This window comes from Triplophysa rosa, linkage group LG7, assembly GCF_024868665.1.
Source record: "Triplophysa rosa linkage group LG7, Trosa_1v2, whole genome shotgun sequence".
In the NCBI taxonomy this organism is placed as follows: domain Eukaryota; kingdom Metazoa; phylum Chordata; class Actinopteri; order Cypriniformes; family Nemacheilidae; genus Triplophysa; species Triplophysa rosa.
In genome coordinates, this window is record NC_079896.1 from 14,476,303 (window position 1) to 14,495,469 (window position 19,167).

A 19,167-nucleotide genomic window follows, 5' to 3' on the forward strand; every position below is an offset into this window, starting at 1 on the left:
CCGGCTGGACAGGGCTTGACGCCGGCTGGATCACCGGACTGGACGCCGCTGGATCACCAGGACTGGACGCCGGTTGGATCACCGGACTGGACGCCGACTGGATCACCGGACTGGACCCGGCTGGATCACCGGACTGGACGCCGGCTGGACACGACTGGACGCCGGCTGGATCACCGGACTGGACGCCGGCTGGATCACCGGCATCTGCTTCCCCCTCCTCGGCTTCTTTTTCCTGGACCGGCCCACAGGACATGTGGCCGGTTGCAGGGAAGCGGTGGGAGGCCCGAGATACTCCGCACCGGAGGAGTCGGACGGGGAGTCCCAAGACTCCCTTCGTCTCCGCCGGCCACGGGTGTCGCTGGGTGGTGCAGCAGAGTGCCCCGAGGCAGATGGATCGGAGGGACCCAAGGTAATGGTGTCAATGTTAAGGACACGTTCCTCCGGAATCACCTCCAGATGGGTCGGAGAGGCAAGACGTGCTGAGGCCCCTGGCGGATCCCGATTGTAAGCGTAACATACGAGATTTCCAAAACCCAGGGGTCTCAGCATCCGCATCTCCGACCGGGAGAGTGGTTCCGCAAGACAGCCATTGAACATCACCTTGAGCTCCTCCTCCCCAAAGCAGCCTCGCTCTGCTACATCCAGGAACTGATTGGCGAACACCCAGATGTTAGTGTCTCCCTGGCGGAGGGAAAGGAGGTGGTGGGTCTCCCTAGCCCGGCTCCCCATGTCCACAGAGCTGCCTGCTGGGCTCAGTAGTGGTTCGTGGATTCTGTCAAGGATGAGGTGTGGAGAGAACCCAAGCGCAGGCAGGCGGTGGTGAAGGGGTTAACAAGAATTTTATTAAACAAACAAAAACACCCACGATGGGGAAAACTATAACAAAACACGAACTATGAACTTAGGAACAAAAAGGATGAATACAAAACAAAACACTTCCCACGAGGGGCAAAAGACTAACAAAATAAACTCGACACAACGTCTTACAAAACAACGGATGGGTAAATTAGGCAGGGCACAAAACTCACAAATGACGGACGATGCAAGCAACAGGATCTCTGGACAAGAACATGGGAGCACTACCACGGTACAAGAACACACACGTAAACTTAGTACACGCATACACAACGAATCCACGAACACAAGACAAAGAAACAAGAGGGTATTTATAGGAAAGACAAACGAGGGATAACGACACGGGCAGGTGTAGAACATCAAACACTCAGGGAAACATAACGAGGAAACGAGATGGCGGGAACAGAGACGAGACACTGGAAAAACACATGAGAGGTAAAAACATAAACATCTCATGGCCTTCCCACATAAAACCCAAGGACTCTGCCCCGATCCCACCACACGACTAGAATTTCATAAACAAGACGGTGGGACCGTGACACCCTGATTTCAAATCCATTTTTTGTTTAACAATTTTCAACAAATGTTCAGGTTTCTTCATTATTTTCAGAATCGTTCCTTTTTGTCTACCTGAAGTACTTTGTCTGTGGGTTCTGTTAAATAAAGAAACAACATGGCTGCCCAATAGGAGCTGTAATCTTTTGGCTGTTTTCCAGGCTTTGGCTGGCTGGTGCTTGTTATTCCTCTGTTCACTTTGGAAGGAAAAAGTGAGTTTGAGTGATCTCAGACATTGGTTAGGGAAGGAGGCGTGATGCCGTCATTTAGACAGGCAACAATGTCTGCTCCATTGGGAGGAAAAGAAGGCTGTGAAGGAGGAAAACTAAATCACACATGTACCCAACAAGGATTTGTCATTAAGACTGTCTGTGATTTAAAATCATTTAGTTTTAAAACCTTAAACTTAACATTTTTAAGCTTTTTTTGCAAAATTCACATTAGGTTACAAGCAAAGAACGATATCCATTTGGCAGATGACACATTGTTACATTTACATTTTCTGCTTTGGGTAGCCACTTTTATTGATGTCATCTTATAGTGTATATATTTTTTATTATGCGTGTAAGGTATGTTCTGTAGGGAATCAAATGCATAATCTAGGCATTTACTATTAGACAGCTAAATGAACCAAACCTGAACACAAACATGTGACAGATAACGAAGGAAAGGAATATCTCTCTCTCGCTCGCTTGCATGTATTCACACACACACGCACGCACGCACGCACGCACGCACGCACGCACGCACGCACACACACACACACACAATAATCATTTCCAAATGTTTTTCTGATCATTATCACAGCGTGGTTTGTCACGGTGGAGCTGTGACGTATGGGGTGGGTGGTGTCTTTGGACGTAAAGAGAGAAAGAGACCTTGAGGAGAACTTGCGTGTGTCATGTGAATTTGAGGAATGTTTGCATTGAACTCAGCATTTGTCATAAGCCCCTCATTTTACACTCAATCAATCACCTAAAAGTACTGTAGCGCTGACTATCCATTCACTGAAGTTTTGCTTTGTTCCCCTGGAGGAATTCTATAGCTGTAAAATGATTCGTTTCTTGAATATATATACACAGTACAGTATCTAAAGACAATACATTTTGTTATGAGGAACATCTTTATTGTTTGCTAAATTAAAGGAACACTCCACTTTTTTTGGAAATAGGCTCATTCTCCAACTCCCCCAGAGTTAATAAGTTGAGTTTTACCATTCTGCAATCTATTCAGCCGATTTCCGGGTTTGGCGATAGCACTTTTAGCATATCTTAGCATAGATCATTAAATCCAATTAGACCAGTAGCATCGTGTTCAAAAATGACCAAAGAGTTTCAATATTTTTCCTATTTAAAACTTGACTCTTCTGTACTTATATCGTGTGCTAAGACTGGCGGAAAATGAAAAGTTGCGATTTTATAGGCCGATATGATTAGGAACTATACTCCCATTCCGGTGTAATAATCAGTTTTAAATATGAAAATTATTTAAACTCTTTGGTCATTTTTGAACGCGATAGATTCCAGAACGGTAAAACTCAACTTATTAACTCTGGGGGAGTTGGAGAATGAGCCTATTTCCAAAAAAAGTGGAGTGTTCCTTTAAGATTCGCTTAATAGGACTAGGTGTTATAATCCCACTATTTCAGCACAGTTGAATTGCCCAATAAGACATTTCCCACGCCTTATGCATGACAGGGGGATGCAGTCAAGAATATGAATAGACGTCGGAGGTTTCGTCGGGTAGGCATCCTCTGTGTTTGGGAAATACATAGGATACTTACCTTTCCTTGCCATTATCAGAGAGACATCTCATGAGTTGTGTGTCCCACTTTCATCACATCCATTATTCTGGATGAAAGATGCCTTTTGGTGAGGTGCTGCTGATAATGCCCTTTGTATGGTTCCCATCAATGCTTCCATCAATCAGTTGTTCACCTCAGCCTCATTGGGTGTTTCGGCCCTTTATCACAAGACACCCTCAGCCAAGGGAGGTCCACCGCAGGTTGATCAGACCTGGGTGTGTGTTGCATTGTTACAAGGTCATCTGGCAGCCCATGCTGTGTCCATCCGCCTAAACCACAGCCATTCTTCTTTCTGCACCACTGGCCAGTAGGGATGTAACGATTCACCGTGAGCCGGTTGAAAATCGGTTATAATGAGTGACGATTCAATTCGGTTGAGGCTTGAACTGAATCGCAATACAATTTTTGAACAGCAGGGGCCGCTATTTTCGCTGCAAACCTAAACGTGGATGCTGATATTTCTTAAATGCAAAAAAATCCAAGAAAAGCACAGACAGTATTCGTTTGTTTATATTAAAGAGACTTTTTCTATTATTAATTTGTTATAAAATCGCAGTTTAGTTTTGTTATTTGAAATAAAACATTATTTTATTATGCAAAGAAACGTGAAGCATTTAAGAAATAATGCAAGGGAAGTTGTTCATTTCTAATTTGTTTCAACTCATTTTTTAAAAATAAATCGTAAGTAAATCGTGAATAAATCGCATCGTGAGATCAGAATCGTATCGCATCGTGAGCTGAGTGAATCGTTACATCCCTACTGGCCAGTTGTTGTTTATCCGACCTGTCCTCAATAGGTCCTCTGAGATTGACCTATTTGTCAGCTATGGTGGCCTCTGCATTTAACCCTTCCAGTGAGTAGTGAACTGGCGGCACTGCAAGTCGTGAACACATATACACCAGAAGCAGTATCACTGCAGTCGTTACCCGCTGGCTCTGAGATTCGAACCGGCAACCTTCTGGTCACGAGTCCGACTCTCTAACCATTAGGTCACGACTACCCACACCGTTAAGTTCCCCCAGTATGGCAACACATTACCAAAATCACAGCAACCATACGCACCAACCCGTTGGCTAAGGCTGTTGTAGCCCCACTGGCTCCGTTAATGCAAGCTCAGTGCCCCCGATCCCGTAAGGCATACAATTACAACACATTACCATAACCTCGTCGCAACTATACACGCCACCCCATTGGCTAAGGCTGTTCTAGCCCCACTGACACCGTTAATGCATGCTCAGTGCCCCCAGTCCCGTATGGCATAACATTACAACATATTACCAAAAATCAACGCAACCATACACGTCACCCCGTTGGCTAAGGCTGTTCTAACCCCACTGGCACCGTTAATGTATGCTCAGTGCCACCCGGTTCCGTATGGGGTAACATTCCACACACAACACCATTTTATTACGTGGTCACTTGGCAGCCCATATTGCGTCCTTCCGTTTCAACCACAGCCAGTGGCTGCTTCTCTCAGCATGAGTGACAAGTTCTTTGACTACCATCCGTTGGGCCTGACCTCTGATCACCACTTTCTTAAGCAGCCTTGTAGTGGAATTGGAAACAAAGCCCCTGCAGCCCACTTCCACCGGGAATACTTTCGCTGTCCATCCCCGATCTTCAGCCTCCGCTGCCAAGTTGCTTCGTTCAAATGCTTCATTAATGGCCTCTTCCCAAGGTACAGTCAACTCAACAATGAGGACTGTCCTACTGGAGCTGGACTACAGAACCATGTCAGGCCGCAGGTTGTTCGCTTTGATTTCCAAGGGGAAAGTAAGTATGTGGTTTAAATCAGCTCGCATTTTCCAATCCCTGTCTATACTCAGCAGACCTGAATCTGAGGTTAAGGGCTTGGCCCGCGGTTTCTGCCCCTCCCGAATAAAGGGTTGCCTTTTTAGCGAGTTAGCCTTGGCGTTTTGGGGGATGGCATTTTCTGCCACTCTCTTGGTCTCTACTGCTGCAGCCAAGCACTTTAGTATTTGATTGTGGTGCTATGTGTATCTCCCCTGTGTCAAGCTCTTCTTACAACCCACGAGAATATGTTTAAGGTTTGCTGGAGCTGCATATACATAGGTGGCAGGCTGGATCCTGTCCACACTAAACATGCAGATTTGTTGGTGAGGGCAGCACATCATATGTAGCTCTTATGATAAAACTTAGCCTGTTTGTTTCCATACCCCACAGCTCACTCCATGTGATTTTGCGCCGTTCAATGCCTTCCCACCTCATCCAACGGCCTTGCTGGCACATCTACTTGCTTCCTCTTGACGCCGAACCTCCTCCACTACCAGGTGATGCTGTTCCTTTGGTGTTGCTTTTCGCCACGTAGGTGTGGTTGATGCCAAACCAAGTCCCCCTCTGCCATGTTGAACTTGTCCCACTATGTCCTTATGTCTGAGGGCTGCCTTTGCAACTCCTACCGATGTTGTTGGGTTCCATTTCCTCCCTGTCGCTGCTGTTGGAGCAGCATCTCTTACACATGGATCACAGGATTCTTTGAACGTCATCTCCAACCTTGTTTTGGTGCATTTATATTCCTCCACAAGGCTTGAAATGGGAAGAGAGAGAGCTCCATTCCCGTACAGCCCTATGTTGCTAAGGCATCTTGGTAGCCCAAGCCATTTCCTCATTTGTGTACTCACCAATCTCTCCAGGTTATTGGCGTGAGACACTGTGAGCTCATACATTGAAATTGGTCACATCAGGTGTGGCAGCAAGCCAAATTGGAAGCACCAGAGTTTCAGCTTCCCAGGAAGAGCTGTATTATTGATTTTCTTGAGGCCACTTGCTGTCCCTTGCCTGAGTTGTTCCACCTGTTCAGCGACTTTAAGGTCTGCGGCTAGAAAAACAACATGCAGGTCTTTCTTCTCCTTTTTTGCCATTTGCAACTGGTGCCAGATGATGTCAGCATGTTCCAAACATCCAAAGAAACCCCCTACAGTATGCCTGCCTTCTACACTGAAGTGTCAATGAAGTTGTTTCTCTTCAGAAATCCTGAGAGGCTGTTGGCCACAACGCTGAAGAAAATCTTATCTTCCACATTCAAGAGGCTAATTTGGCGAAACTGGTCAATAGTTGAAGAATTTTTCTCTTTGGGGATCAGTATGCCTCCTGCCCTTCTCCAGACCTTTGGGATCACCTGCTTTTTCCATGCCACAGACAATAATCTCCAAATGTACCTCAACACCCCAGGCTCTCTTGTAGAGCCTGTATGGTATACCGTTGGGTATACCAACGTTGAAGCTGATCTTGCCCGTTTTACTGCACTCTCAACTTCGCTCCATTTAGGGGGCCTTGTGTCCATCTGGTGTTCTGGTAGCTGAATTGGTGGCATGTCCTGTGGAATGGAGATTGGCTCATGCCTCTGATTGTCAGAATACATTTTCTGTAGGTGTTCCTCAAGATCTGTTATAGGTACTTTAAGGGTCCCAGTTTTCTCCTTGCTAAAGATGCTACTGACAAACTTGTAAGGATCTTTGTAGACAGCGGTCCTGGTTCGCTCCTTCTTATGTTGCTTTCTCAAGCTCTCTGCTCTTCGCAACGAGGCAAGGCCACTTTTAATATATTTTAATATGGACTTAGGTCGGCCCGTCGTCTCCTTCTGTGACCTTGGGTTCTTGCTTTTCACTCCAAATCTCTCCACCCCATAGGTGTAGATGATCTCCCCCATATTCTCCAGTTTTCTTTCGACATCTTGTTTTTGGCCTGCTGAAAGCTGGATGAGATCCGAGTCAATGATTGCCCATTCTTTGTTCCAGAATTTAGGCCAAAGTATCTGAGGTCTTCTTCCATCCATTTTACTTTCTATTGCTTACTGTGGCTGGGTGGTCTCCGGGTTGCTGATTGCTGGCAAGTTTATGCCTGGTTGGGCTTCATCTTAGTTAACTCACTTCTGATCTGATATTTCACTGAGCAATTTTTATCAGCCTGCAGGAAAACAGCATTTTGTTTACAAGTAAGGAAGCTTCTACATGGAGTGTTTTTAGGGAAGAATTAGTCTACACACGTTTTAATCATGTCTAAGTGCTTTCTATTCAAAGCCGCTACTTATTTGTTTGTCTCCTAATTATTTTAGCAATGATTTCAAAAAGCAAAAAACATGGTTAGACCCCTCCTGTTTAAGTGGGCTTTTTCAGCCAGAATAAGTTCAAATTGATGTTAAGCTTGAAAGTGCACTGCTTTTTAAAGCATAACCTAAACTTAAATGCAGATTCTTTCAACCGGTAGTAAACTGGACTAAGATAAGTATTGTGACCATTTAGATGTAAACTACAGTCAAACCTTTCAGTGTAGGTGCCAAGACGGTTGTGTTTAAGATTCTGAAGAGTATTATAAGTTGTTATCTTATCAGAGTGCTTGTGTTCCTCATTGTTCTGTGATTTGTTTTTTGTCTGTGTTGTGTTTCAAGGTCATGGCCTGGAGCGTGTGCATGTCCCGATTGTACGATAAAAACACATCATTGTAATAGCTTGCTTTAAGTTTCTGTGGTAACAGCACTGACTTCCTCAAATGTGGGCTAATTTAAAGTGTTTCTGAGACAAGAGGGTACTAATGTGTGAAGCATTTTTTTCTGAAAATAAAATTGTCAAAAATGTGGGTAAGTCTCTCCATTTATGGAGAGAGAATAAAGATGATAGAGATCAGAGGCTGTTGACATGGTTGATGGGCAGGATTGCTTACGCTGCAGCAGAGAATTATAATTTTGGAACCGTGTCCCTGTTAGGGTTACATTGATAACAGGGACGTTGCTCTACTGGGGCACAGGCCCCCATTACTTTGTCTATCACTTTTTTCTTAAAGGGGTCATATGGCGGAAGTACGTGTTTTTCTGTGTTTTTGGTGTGTTATAAGTGGTATATATTAGATACGTAAAATTGCACAAATGAAAGTGTGGGAACAAAAGATGCATTCTATCTAAAAGCGAATGCTCAACCAGACTTGCCTGAAACGCCTCGTGTAACCACACCCCGGCGAATCTACGTAACTTCGTAACATGATTTGACTAAGACCGCCCAAATCTACACGTAGTTAAGGTGGGCGTAATTGTAAATCTCATTGTATCGCCTTGTCAGTACAATTGCTTTGGAACCTGATGTTCAGAATATGGTAAGAGGCGTTACATTTCCATGAAATGCTTGCAGTATTTGACCAATCACTACGCACTGGTGAACTGGCCAATCATAGCACAACTCGCTTTTCAGAGCGATGAGCTTTGTAAAAAATCAGCGCGTTTCAGAGAGGCAGGGCAAAGAGGAGATACAAACATGCACGGTATGTGGAAATACAACGTTTTTTAAACTTTAAATGGTGTATACACATTGCGTTACATCTAAAACAAAAAATAATATTCGTTTTAGCCGTGCAATATGACTCCTTTAAAAACCTGCTGTGTGCAAGAAGTATGCAACACAATGCACTATACAAACTTCCCTTGCTTAAACCACTATTCCTACAGTGCAACAATACTGGGGAAGGTAAACATTATGTATTTAAAAATATTAAAGTATCTTCACCATACTTAATATAAACTTTAATAACATGGTTGCAGGCACCGTATGGAAATAATGAAAGCAGATAGAATTCTTTCTTGCACATCTACATTCATTACGCAATGATAACAATCAATAATTACATCTTTTCAAGAATTTACAATTACAGTATTTCAAGAAACCAGTCATTTTATGGCTCAAACTAATATAAGAGCATATTTTATCTAAAAAAAAGTCAGAACAAAGGGTTCATTTTTTTAACCAACTGTACTGCATTAAACTGTACTGCCCATAATAGCACATTGTTATCTAAGCCCTATTTACTGCCAGCTGTTTATGTAATAACATAACATAACTAAATATTAAATATTAATATTAAATTAATATCTGCAAGTATGGAAAACAAATGTTTTTTTTTAAGCAACAATGAAATTTTACAGACTTGACAAAGGTTTTCTGAGACATTTTCTTCTAACGTTAATGTCTGAGACCTGACTGGCTGGGGATGTACAGTAGTTTGTTTATTAAGTCTTACCTCCCTCAAACTCATCATCTCCACAATGCTTCCATTTTCTTGCTTTGCACAAACAAATTCTGATGTCCATCTACAGGGGTCATTAATGATCGAGTCAAAATAAGATGATCAATATTATTTAGAAACTTACTTTAGTTTCGTCATGTTTTCATAGCCATCATCAGTCCAAAATCTTAAATTATTTTCTGCTTCACCTATGTGGTTTTAAGTTGATAAATAGACCTTATTGATTATTGTTGAAAAAAACATTTTGTCCTTACTTGTGCTGTGTTTTCAAAACAAGGTTTCTTGTCTGTCTTGTCATATGAGGTGCTTTCAGCTATCCCCAACCTTTTGGTGTGGATGTGTAGTGACTTTACAAAGTTTACCACACAAGCCTTTACACATTCCTGTGATAAGCGTTAAGCTGTGACTAATTGTATTTTTAGTTCAAATGGCAAAGCAACAGCTATGTATTCAGAATAATTGGGCATAATGTGTGTTTATTTTGGATGTTAAGGGTATTTTTGTATTATTTGCAGGTCCATTATCTCGAAGCCCTTGTGAACTGCTGCCAGTTGGAGTGGGCCACCCAGTTCAGGCAATGTTAAAGAGTTTCACCGTCCTTTCTGGATGTGCTAGCCGAGGAACCACTAGCCACCCTCAGGAAGTACACATCATCAATATACGAAAAGGCAATGCTCAAGGTGAAGAGAAACCAGCAGAGGTGAGATTCTTTCATCTACACCTTATGTACAAAGCTTTATCATGTATATCCAACAGCTCTTTTATAAGTAAACATCAACCAGTGTGTCAGAGTTAAGTATACAGCATAAGGGGAGATTCACATTTCACGTCTAAAACCACGCAGGAAAACGTGAGCCGCACTGCTTTCTCCCTTTTTTCCAAAGCGCCTAGGAGTTTGAGCTCTACTGGCGTCAGTCGTTGCTAAGCAACCATGCGCCACGCTACCCGTTGAGACGAGGAGGTATAAACAAAGGATATATGGATTATATGCACTGAAAATACCTTGCAATAACTCTGCTATAGATTTTTTAATACTGTGATCATCTGTCTCCATCTTCACTGAGCTTTACTATATTGGTTGGTTGGTTCTTGTCACATGACCTGTGGTGCACGTGCGGCATTCTGAAAAGTTGCAATATTTTCATCTCGATGCGGCGACGCACCTAGAAAAACGGGAGCGTCACAGTGCATCGTGACCGGGTCGCTACCTATTTGAGCTTGCTTGTCGCATAAGACATGAAATGTGAATGGCCCCTAAGACAAAATTTGGTTACTATTACAGATAACATAATGACATCAAATGTTACATTTTGCAAAGTAATTGTAAACGTAAATAAAAAAGAAACAGGAACATTATTTGAAAGTGTGAAACTGTCGTATAATGCCTTTAAAAGAGATCCACAATTCTTGTTATCTTTGGGCTTAAATGTATTGCTGCTGGATCAAGCTGAGTCTGAAAGTATGGCTGGGTCTTGTCCTGTAGAACTCTGGTTTCCTGCAGCCAGCTCTGTCTCCACAGTTTGCTAGTGGTTTGTCCCAGCTCTGATGGGTTTAAGTTTTTTGACAAAATGGATATTGAGGACCCCATGTGACTGCCATTTAAGATTTTTTCAAATACCCCAAATCTACCATATTGAAACATCAAACCACAAAACTGGGAACCAAGTTTTTTTTGGCAAAGTTTGAGCTTCAGCTTACAATGATAAAGTAGCTTTCAACATACTTTGATTTGTGCTTGGCTGGGGCAAGCTGGCTGAGTTGCTAATAAGTTGTTAGTTCTTTTGGTAGATGTTGGGGGTGTTAAATGAATTGATGTAATTGCTGGAAAGAATATCTGTCTGAAAGCGCTGCTGACTCAAGTCTTTCGCAATGAAAGTGTGCAATATCATGTTTGCATTACCACCTCTCAGTGGGTCTGCAATTGGATCCCGTTGTTCAAACACATGCAAAACACATGCAACAATATGTTAAGATTCTGATTAGGGCATTTCAGGTCATTTGAGTCAAAGGCATAAATACCACAAACCAAAGTAGGTTTGGAGTTACTTTATCATTGTCAGTTAAATCTCTAAGAAACTATTTATGTTGGCAAAAAACATTATGTTGGTTCCCAGTTTTTGTGGTTTAAATAGCACATAAATAAAAGGAGATTTTGGAGTACTCACAAATAATAGGCTAATTTAAATAAAAAACGTCAAGAATGCAAGTAATGAAATTTCTGTTATTTTATTTACAAGCGTTAAATTATCAGCAACAAACATTACAGGTGTATGACGAAATGCTTATGAAATAAACTCAGAGCAGCTCTAGAGGTGGAGTTCATGTGTTCATGTCCTCATACAGAGACGTAGACAAATGCACGAGCGTCACACGCATGTAGTAATGCGTCACAGCCGTTTCACACAGCACGCTTCAGTGGTGCGCAAGCAGCTCTTATTTTTTTCGGTGCTCATGTTAACAGATGAGAGCATTCATGCCGCACGCGTAAGCAGCGCGTGCTCGTCGAGCAGAAGTGGCGCGTAAAAAGTAACACTTTTACCTTTAAAGCATGTAAGTGGTGTCTAATGTGTTTTTCAGTGTCGCGACTCGCCATGACTTTCAAAAACATTTTTACCAGGACTTTTTTGTCCAAAACCACAACAGCACATTCAAAGGATTTATAATACAAGTATATCTTAAATGTTATGCTTATATTGCATATGAAGGAGTGGAAAACGATCACATTACGCTGTCAGTGTACTGTCTGAAACCCACTGTCATCATAACCTTCTGAAAAAACAGATAAAACTACATAGACATCATGTTATATGCTTATATTGTGTATGTGTGAGAGAACAGCGATCGCATCTCAAGTCAGTCACTCTCTCCTATGGTGCATTAACCCTTTAGTGACTTCGTATCCTTCAAAGCACGATGGCTTTTTATTTTTAACTTGTACTACGTAGATCTAAAAGAGCATTAAATAGCTGGATATAACAAATCATAGTTATGCAATCTACTTAAAAAGCACTTTGATGAAGTTTGGGGAGATATTTTGCTCATTGATGTATTTAAATAACGTAATACGAAATTGCATTGTTGTACTGTGGTACCCAGACAGCGCGGTGCATATGCTGCCGGTGTGAAAGGACAATGGGCACGCGCTGCTAACGCTCTCCTTCGCGCTGCTCACGCGTGCAGTATGAAACGGCTGTTAAACTGTGCAGCTCATTCACATTCACGCAAAACAGCAGGTGACATAATTTAAAAGCCAGATAGCGCCTCCGCTATTCCTTCCCTTTTTCCACATCGCGGAAATCACAGGACTCTAAATATGGACTCACTGCAGCAGGGAAACAAGTTTTAAACACAACTAAAATAGCGGTGCACCATTGATTTACATCACACACAAACAATCACCATGACAGACACGCCTCACACAAACAAGCGGCTCTGTCTAAAACACGTGTATAACTGTATCGCACGTGTGCTACGCTCGTAAGTTTATTCTTTTTTTACACTACACTGCAGAGCAGTTAGGAGAGGTGAAGGTGTAGCTGCTCTGTTCAAAGATGTCTATCAATGCAAGCAAGTGTCATTTGGTCAGTACTAGAGATGCACCGATTGCAATTTTCATTGCCGATTCCGATTTCCGATTTTATTACAAGTGAAACCTGCCGATTCCGATTTTTGCCGATTCCGATTTTCTATCCACAAACTATAATTGACAGTATACTGTGTATAAAACCATATTAACTTTTCTTCAATGCACATTTTTTTTATTTTCATTGAATAAATGATTGAACATTACAATTTCCCCAAATTTCCCTAAATGCAGTTCTCCAAGCTTCATTAAATTACAGAATCTTCTCTTTCCCCAACAACTCTTAAATTGAAGAACTCTGTGACTGAAAAGAAGAACACATAATAAAATATAACTAAACATGTCACTTAATTTACCTTTTTCATTTTTGTACTCATCTCACAAAAGTCTAAGATAACAATAAAATAGCCTACTTCAACTTTATTCTCGTCTGTTTCTGTTTATGAAACTAACATTGCTTTATTTCATTTTTTCTGAAATGTAAAATAAATTGTCTTTATCTTGGGTCTGTAGTATTAAAAGAAGTGGGTTGATTTTTGCTGCAACTTCAATAAAAAAGTTTAAACTCTTATGAGTGAATTCTACTCTAAAGATGTATATGTATTTGCAGTTTTTTTGTGTTAGTAAAGAACTCAATCAGATATATATCACATATATTGGTTGATTTATTCTTTTTTTTACATTTTGGATTTTTAAAAACAAGTAGAAGTCGTGTTGAATGTCATTTTACCTAGGTGAAATGACCACAGTTTTAACATAAGACAAGGAATCAGGTTGAATGGAATTTATGTTTGTTTTACACAGAGTGAACGACTTCAACGTGAGTTTATCATGTGTCAGAGTTTAGCATCACTGTTAGCATACATACCCCATGTAGACGGAGCAGCGAGAGATGAACTACAGTCTGTACAATACATGATGCGTGTGCACGCGCGTGCAGTCAGCGGACATGAGAGATGCGCGTCAGTCAGCAGAGACTCGCGGTACGGTGGACCCACATGCGACTATAAACGAGCCGTGAAAGACAGGCTGTGCGCGCGCACGTTTCCACTTTTACTTGCGGCTTTGAGTGTACTGACGGCTGTGATGTTCTTGCCTGCATCACGAGCAACAGAAGATCGGCTTGGAATCGACGAGACGTGAGACTGACCGGCCAATTCCGGTCTCTGGCCGGTCAATCGGTGCACCTCTAGTCAGTACTTGTCTTTTGAATAACTAGGTTATGTATAGGTGCTGAAAGGTGCACCTTAAATCGTCAACCTTCTACCTTGACAAACTTCCCACACCTTTTTTCAAAAGTGTGCTAAACTGTTTAGTAGCAGATCTGTTAGAAGTGTTAGACACCTCACTTCTTTCTCGGACGTTTTCAAACTCCCTGAAAACTGCAGTTGTTAAGCCCCTCCTGAAAATGAGCAATCTTGATAACACCATATTGAGCAACTATAGACCGATATCAAATCTTCCTTTTATAGGCAAGATTATTGAAAAGGTAGTTTTTAATCAACTACTTAAACTCAAATGGATACCTCTACAAGTTTCAATTTGGTTTCCGGTCGCATCACAGCACAGAGACAGTGCTAATAAAGATAATAAGTGATATTCGCCTAAATTCTGATTCTTGCAAAATATCAGTGCTGGTTAGTGTTGTCACGGTACCAAAATTTCAGTAGTCGGTACCAATACCAGTAAAATTCCACGGTTCTCGGTACCAATTTCGGTACCAAAGCAAAACACAAGTACATGCTAATTGAAACACAATTTTATTAATAAAGCTCATTGTTAATATAAATGTATAGAAAGCAATGCCATTTTGTATACATGAAGTATAAGTTAATTGTTGCTGAAACTGTTGTGTGCTCTCTGGGGTCTTTCATGCTGATGAACATCCTCCTCAGTCTGCTGCTGTATAAGACAAATAGAATAAACTTCAGTAAGTCAACTGACTGAACAAACATGCATATGCAATATTAAAACAAACCTCAGTTTTTATTCTGCATTTACACAAGATTACTTGCATTAAGGTAACTGTATATTAAAATAATAAATGCAACAGATATATTTTTCTTTAGTTTAAATGTGGGTTTTTAAACCTAATAGAGTTATCTATCCAAGACATACACATTGCTAGTCATGCAGTAGGTATGCTAGTTTTCTAGCACATAGATTGCAGATAGGCCTAAATAAAATACTAGGTACTGTAAACCCCACCCTGTCCTCCCATTAATTTTACTCCATTACAGTTATAAAAGCAGTAAATGGTTAATAAGGACACTTGACTGGATTAGCATTGGCGCTAACAAATTAACACGCAAACAGGGATGTTTATTTTAACGTAACCTTTAATTTAACATATGCTACAACATTCATAATGCAAATGCGAACAGAAGTTGAAACTTACCGCTTGAACTTGTTAACTTAAATCCGGATGCTTCCTCGTTTCACCACAAAACTCTGTTCATTTTCTTCGTGATATGACTTTAATCTGAAGTATTTCTGTGCGCATCTCTTGTGGATCGGAGCCGCGCTTATCCGCTCATCACGTCTTATTGCGTCTATAAAAAGTTTCCGACTAACAACCTGTCAGACAGAGCATCAGTACCCGGTTGACCCGGTATGTCGGTACTACCGGGTCTTGTGAAAATTAGGTACCGACAACTTTTTTATTTTTAGGTACCGACTTGGACCCGAAGTACCGGTACTTTTGACAACACTAGTGCTGGTACTGCTAGATCTTAGTGCTGCATTTGACAATGTCGATCATAACATACTTCTAGAGAGACTAGAAAACTGGGTTAGTCTTTCTGGGACAGTCCTCAAATGGTTCAGGTCCTACTTAGATGGAAGAGGTTATTATTTGAGAATAGGAGAGCATAAGTCTAAGTGGACATCAATGACATGCAGAGTACCTCAATGCTCAATTCTTGCTCCACTCTTGTTCAGCCTGTATATGCTCCCACTGAGTCAAATAATGAAACGAACCAAATTGCTTATCACAGCTATGCAGATGACACCCATATTTACCTAGCCTTATCGCCAAATGACTACAGCCCCATTGACTCTCTCTGCCAATACATTGATGAAATTAACAGTTGGATCTGCCAAAACTTTCTTCAGTTAAACAAGGAGAAAACTGAAGTCATTGCATTTTGGAAACAAAGATGAAGTTCTCAAGGTTAATGGTTACCTTGACTCTAGGGGCAAAAAAACAAGTCAAGAGTCTTGGTCAAGGTGTGATTCTGGAGTCAGACCTTAGTTTCACTAGTCATATTAAAGTGGTAACTAAATCAGCATACTATCATCTCAAAAACAATGTAAGAATTGGATGTTTTGTTTTCAGTCAAGACTTGGAGAAACTAGTTCATGCCTTTATTACGAGCAGGGTGGATTATTGCAATGGTCTTCTCACCGGCTAGAACTAGAAAATATGAGCATATTACACCAGGCCTCAGGTCCTTACACTGGCTTCCAGTTACTTTTAGGATTTACATTTACATTTAGTCATTTAGCAGACGCTTTTATCCAAAGCGACTTACAGAGAGTTCAGGGCGCAATAAAGTGATATGTCATACAGGAGCAATAATACTATAGGTGCTAATACCAAGTTACTAGTTTCCACAAAAGCCAGAACAATACCTGTTGAGAGAAAGGGTTAGTTTTTTTTTTTCATTTGCCTGTCAAGTATTCACAGAAGAGATTTTTTGAATGTTGTGAGAGATGTGGTTGACCAGACTGAGTTAGGAAGAATGTTCCACCAGGAAGCGATTTACTGCCCTTTTGATAAGGCAATACAAGACGCCGCTCATTTTCTGAACACAGGATTCTTGATGGGGTGTAGGAGTGTAGGAAGGTTTGAAAGTATGCCGGTGCAGATCTAGTGATAGTCCTGTAGGCAAGCATTAGTGACTTGAATCTGATACAGGCTTCAACCGGTAGCCAGTGGAGAGAGATGAAAAGGGCTGTCACATGAGCCCTTTTGGGCTCTTGGAAGATGAGGCATGCTGCTGCATTCTGAAAAAGCTGGAGTGGTTTGATAGCCTTTCCAGGAAGACCAGAAAGCATAACATTGCAGTAGTCCAACCTTGAGATTACAACGGCCTGGACAAGGAGTCGTGCCGCATGCTCAGTGAGATGGGGTTAAATAAGGCAAATCGCCATGACCGCGTTGTCTTTGCAATGTGATCATTGAAGGACAGCTGGTCATCAAATATGACTCCGAAGTTCCTGGCTGTTTTGGAAGGAGTGATTGTGGTATTGCCAAGTTGGATGGTGAGATTGTGTTGCACGGTGGGGTGTGCTGGAAATTACTAGTAGTTCTGTCTTGGCAGGGTTCAGCTGGAGGTGATGCTCTTTCATCCAAGCTGAGATGTCTTCTAGGCTGTAATACAAGCTGCTACAGTGGAATCGTCTGAATGAAATGAGATGTACAGTAAATCTGGGTGTCGTGTAGATGGAGAAAAGGAGTGGTCCAAGCACCGATCCCTGAGGGACCCCAGTGATCATATGGTGAGCAGTGGACAGCGAGCCCCTCCATGACACCCTGAAAGATATGCGGGAGAGGTAGGATTTTACCCAGCGGAGAGGAGTTCCTGAGATTCCTAGTGATGACAGGGTTTATTAACAGTTTCGGGTGATTGACAGTGTCGAACGTCGCAGATAAGTCTAGCAGAATCAGGACAGAGGATTTATATTCCGCCTTGGCTAGCTGCAGTGCTTTTGTGACCGATAGCAGTGCAGTCTCAGTGGAGTGGTTTGTTTTGAAGCCGGACTGCTATCGTCCAGTAGTTTATTGTGGGATAGGAAGGAAGACACCTGGTTGAAAACTGCCCTTTCAAGAGTTTTCACAATAAATGGGAGGAGAGAGACAGGTCTGTAACTGTCAGTAGTAGAGGGGTCCAATGATGTTAGCAGGGAGGTGTTGATGATGTGTGTGAGTGCTGGTGTGAGTGTGCTGGATATGGCCTGAAGGAGATGGGAGGGGATTGGGTCGAGGGGACAGGTGGTGGGGTGGCTGGAGAGAAGTCTGGTGACTTCAGTGTCAGTCTTTGGGGCAAAAGAGGAGAGTTCAATGTTTGAAGTGAGGGTAATGTGTACCAAGGTCTGTGGTGCTGAAAATTGTTGATGGATGATGTTTTTTCAGTGAAATAGTCACAGAAGTCCTCAGCAGTCAAATATGAAGTGGGTGGGGGAGGAGGGGGGCAAAGAAGAAAGTTAAATATCTTGAAAAGCTGCCGAGTGTTAGGTGCATTACTCACATTGGTGGTATAGAAAGGTGGTGGTATAGAAGAATTGATTTTAAAGTACTATTACTCGTTTATAAAACACTAAGATGCCTAGGACCGAAATACATTGCATATGCTCACTGAATATAAACCTAACAGACCACTTAGATCAATAGGATCAAGTCAGTTAGATATACCAATGGTAACTCTAAACAAGGGGAATCCGCTTTTAGCTTTTATGCCGCCCGTAGCTGGAATCAGCTTCCAGAAGAGATCAGATGTGCTAAAACATTAGCAAAATTTAAGTCCAGACTCAAAACTCATCTATCAGTTTGCATTTACTGAATGAGCACTGTGCTATGTCCGAACTGACTGCACTGTATTTCATATATAATCATTTTATTCTTAACTGTTTTAATTATTCTTAACTTTTTTTAATTCCTTGTTTTTATTGTTGTGATTATTTTTATATGATTCTTTAAATTAGTTTTATGTAAAGCACTTTGAATTACTATTGTGTATGAAATGTTCTATATAAATAAACTTGCCTTGCCTTACACTACCGAAAATGCATGTCACATGACCATTCAGACACGCTGGGCATGTGCACACAAATGTAAACAGTTGTATGGGCATACATAAGTTGGTTGTTGATGACAGTTGGTTACTAGTCACAGACAGTGCTTGCGAGGCTGGTCATTGTTTCCTTCAGGTAGCGTAATGGCTCATATGACAGGGGCTTAACGAATTAGGCAAGCAAACGCAATGATACAGAAGACCCAATCAGAAAGCGAACGTGGGCAACCACGCCTGCTTATTCTAAAGTCTCCGTTTTCGTCCGTTTACACAGAAACGCAACCCCGGAGTTATTAAACTAAAAAGGGGTCTACAGCTTTTTCAAAAAAATGTATCCGTTTTCGGGGGTCGAAAACTCACTTCCTAGTTTTTTATACCATTTAAACTCAAAAAAGCATATCCATCAAAGTAATTCATAAAACAATGGGTTAATGCAGACTTTTTAAAAATCTACCCTTTTACTAATTATACTAACTAAAACTTTAAACATTGACATCCTGTTCCGGTCATTTTTACCATTGATATACACTCACCTAAAGGATTA

General features: G+C 41.6%; 1 protein-coding gene across 1 annotated transcript in view; it reads left to right on the plus strand.

Moving 5' to 3' along the window:
• tgfbr3 (transforming growth factor, beta receptor III) overlaps nucleotides 1–19,167 on the plus strand; it is a 113,581-nt gene that overhangs the window by 29,894 nt on the left and 64,520 nt on the right. The window contains exon 3 of the mRNA XM_057337362.1: nucleotides 9,761–9,945. Within this exon, the coding sequence (XP_057193345.1) occupies nucleotides 9,761–9,945 (185 nt within the window). The remainder of the gene's footprint in view (nucleotides 1–9,760; nucleotides 9,946–19,167) is intronic.